General features: G+C 47.0%; 1 protein-coding gene across 1 annotated transcript in view; it reads right to left on the bottom strand.

Annotated features, from left to right (window-relative positions):
- CCRN4L (CCR4 carbon catabolite repression 4-like (S. cerevisiae)) overlaps positions 1 to 1,125 on the bottom strand; it is a 10,447-nt gene that overhangs the window by 2,134 nt on the left and 7,188 nt on the right. The window contains exon 3 of the mRNA XM_010830269.1: positions 1,061 to 1,125. This exon is cut by the window's right edge and continues 24 nt beyond it. Within this exon, the coding sequence (XP_010828571.1) occupies positions 1,061 to 1,125 (65 nt within the window). The remainder of the gene's footprint in view (positions 1 to 1,060) is intronic.

Raw genomic sequence — 1,125 nt, 5'->3', positions numbered from 1 at the left:
CTCCTTAGGTGTGACATCACCCAAGACCTTCAGAGTACTTTCTCTGCTTCAGTTGCTCTGGAGGGGATTCTCTTACTGCACCGACCTCCAAACTAATTACCTCTTACCATCCACATGAAGCAAGGAACTGATTTTCACATTAAAACTATCTGTCTATTCCAGGACAGAAGACATAATAAAGCCACATATTCCAGGACATAAAACATTAAGTTTTGGCTTTAAACAATGTTCTTTGTAGTCTAAGAGATCTAAGCTATGTCAGATGAACTAAATAGGCCTAGTACTGGGTTAAATGTACATTTAGAAACCATAAATGACACCTATTTTAAACGGGCAGCTTTTACCTATATCTGGGGGAAAAAAAAATGAATCCAAAATTATGGAAAGTCATTCAGTATGCCCTTCTATTCCAGAAAATGAGGGAAGAATGGTGACCCTGGTTTCTTCTTAAAATTTCAACAGCTCCGTGATCTTTGTGCAGCACTGCACAAAGTTGACTGACACACCTGTTTTTAAATCCAGCAGACCCAGGAAAGGAGTCCTTTCTACCATAACAAATATCTCAAAGCATAGAGAAGAGAGGCAACATCTCAAATTATAAAGGTGCGTTTGGAAGAGAATCTGGCCAGAGTACCCAGACCAACTCCGCCCCCTCCCCATTTCCTGCAGAAGATTCTACATCGCCCACTCAGCAGACTCAGTTTCTCCCTGGCAAATGTTATCTTAGTGCTGTGGACTGAAAGCTGGAGACAACACAAAGTTTCAGGCTAATAAGAGACCGGGGCCTTGAAATCTGGATGTGCTGGGAGACAGAAGCTGTCACTGAATATGCAACTTACCAACACGTAAGTAAGAAATACCTCTGAGTCGCTGGATTTATCAGTGAAAACCAGATGACTCCCTTTCCCCACCTCCCCTTGGGAGAGCTCCCGGGGCGAAGCCGCCCGCACCCCTCGTCTGACACCCCGCCCCCGCACATGTGCGCACATGCGGAGGTGCATCGGGCATGCGCAGAAGCAGGGAGGCGGTGGCGGTTCGGGCAGAGACGCAGCAGGCCTACCTTGGGCAAGGATGTTCCACTGCATGACCCTAATGGGAGGGTGGCTACTGGGGCCATCGGCTGGG

The sequence above is a fragment of the Bison bison genome, unplaced genomic scaffold, assembly GCF_000754665.1.
Source record: "Bison bison bison isolate TAMUID 2011002044 unplaced genomic scaffold, Bison_UMD1.0 scf7180017864517, whole genome shotgun sequence".
NCBI classification, from domain to species: domain Eukaryota; kingdom Metazoa; phylum Chordata; class Mammalia; order Artiodactyla; family Bovidae; genus Bison; species Bison bison.
This window is presented reverse-complemented; position numbering and strand designations above follow the sequence as displayed.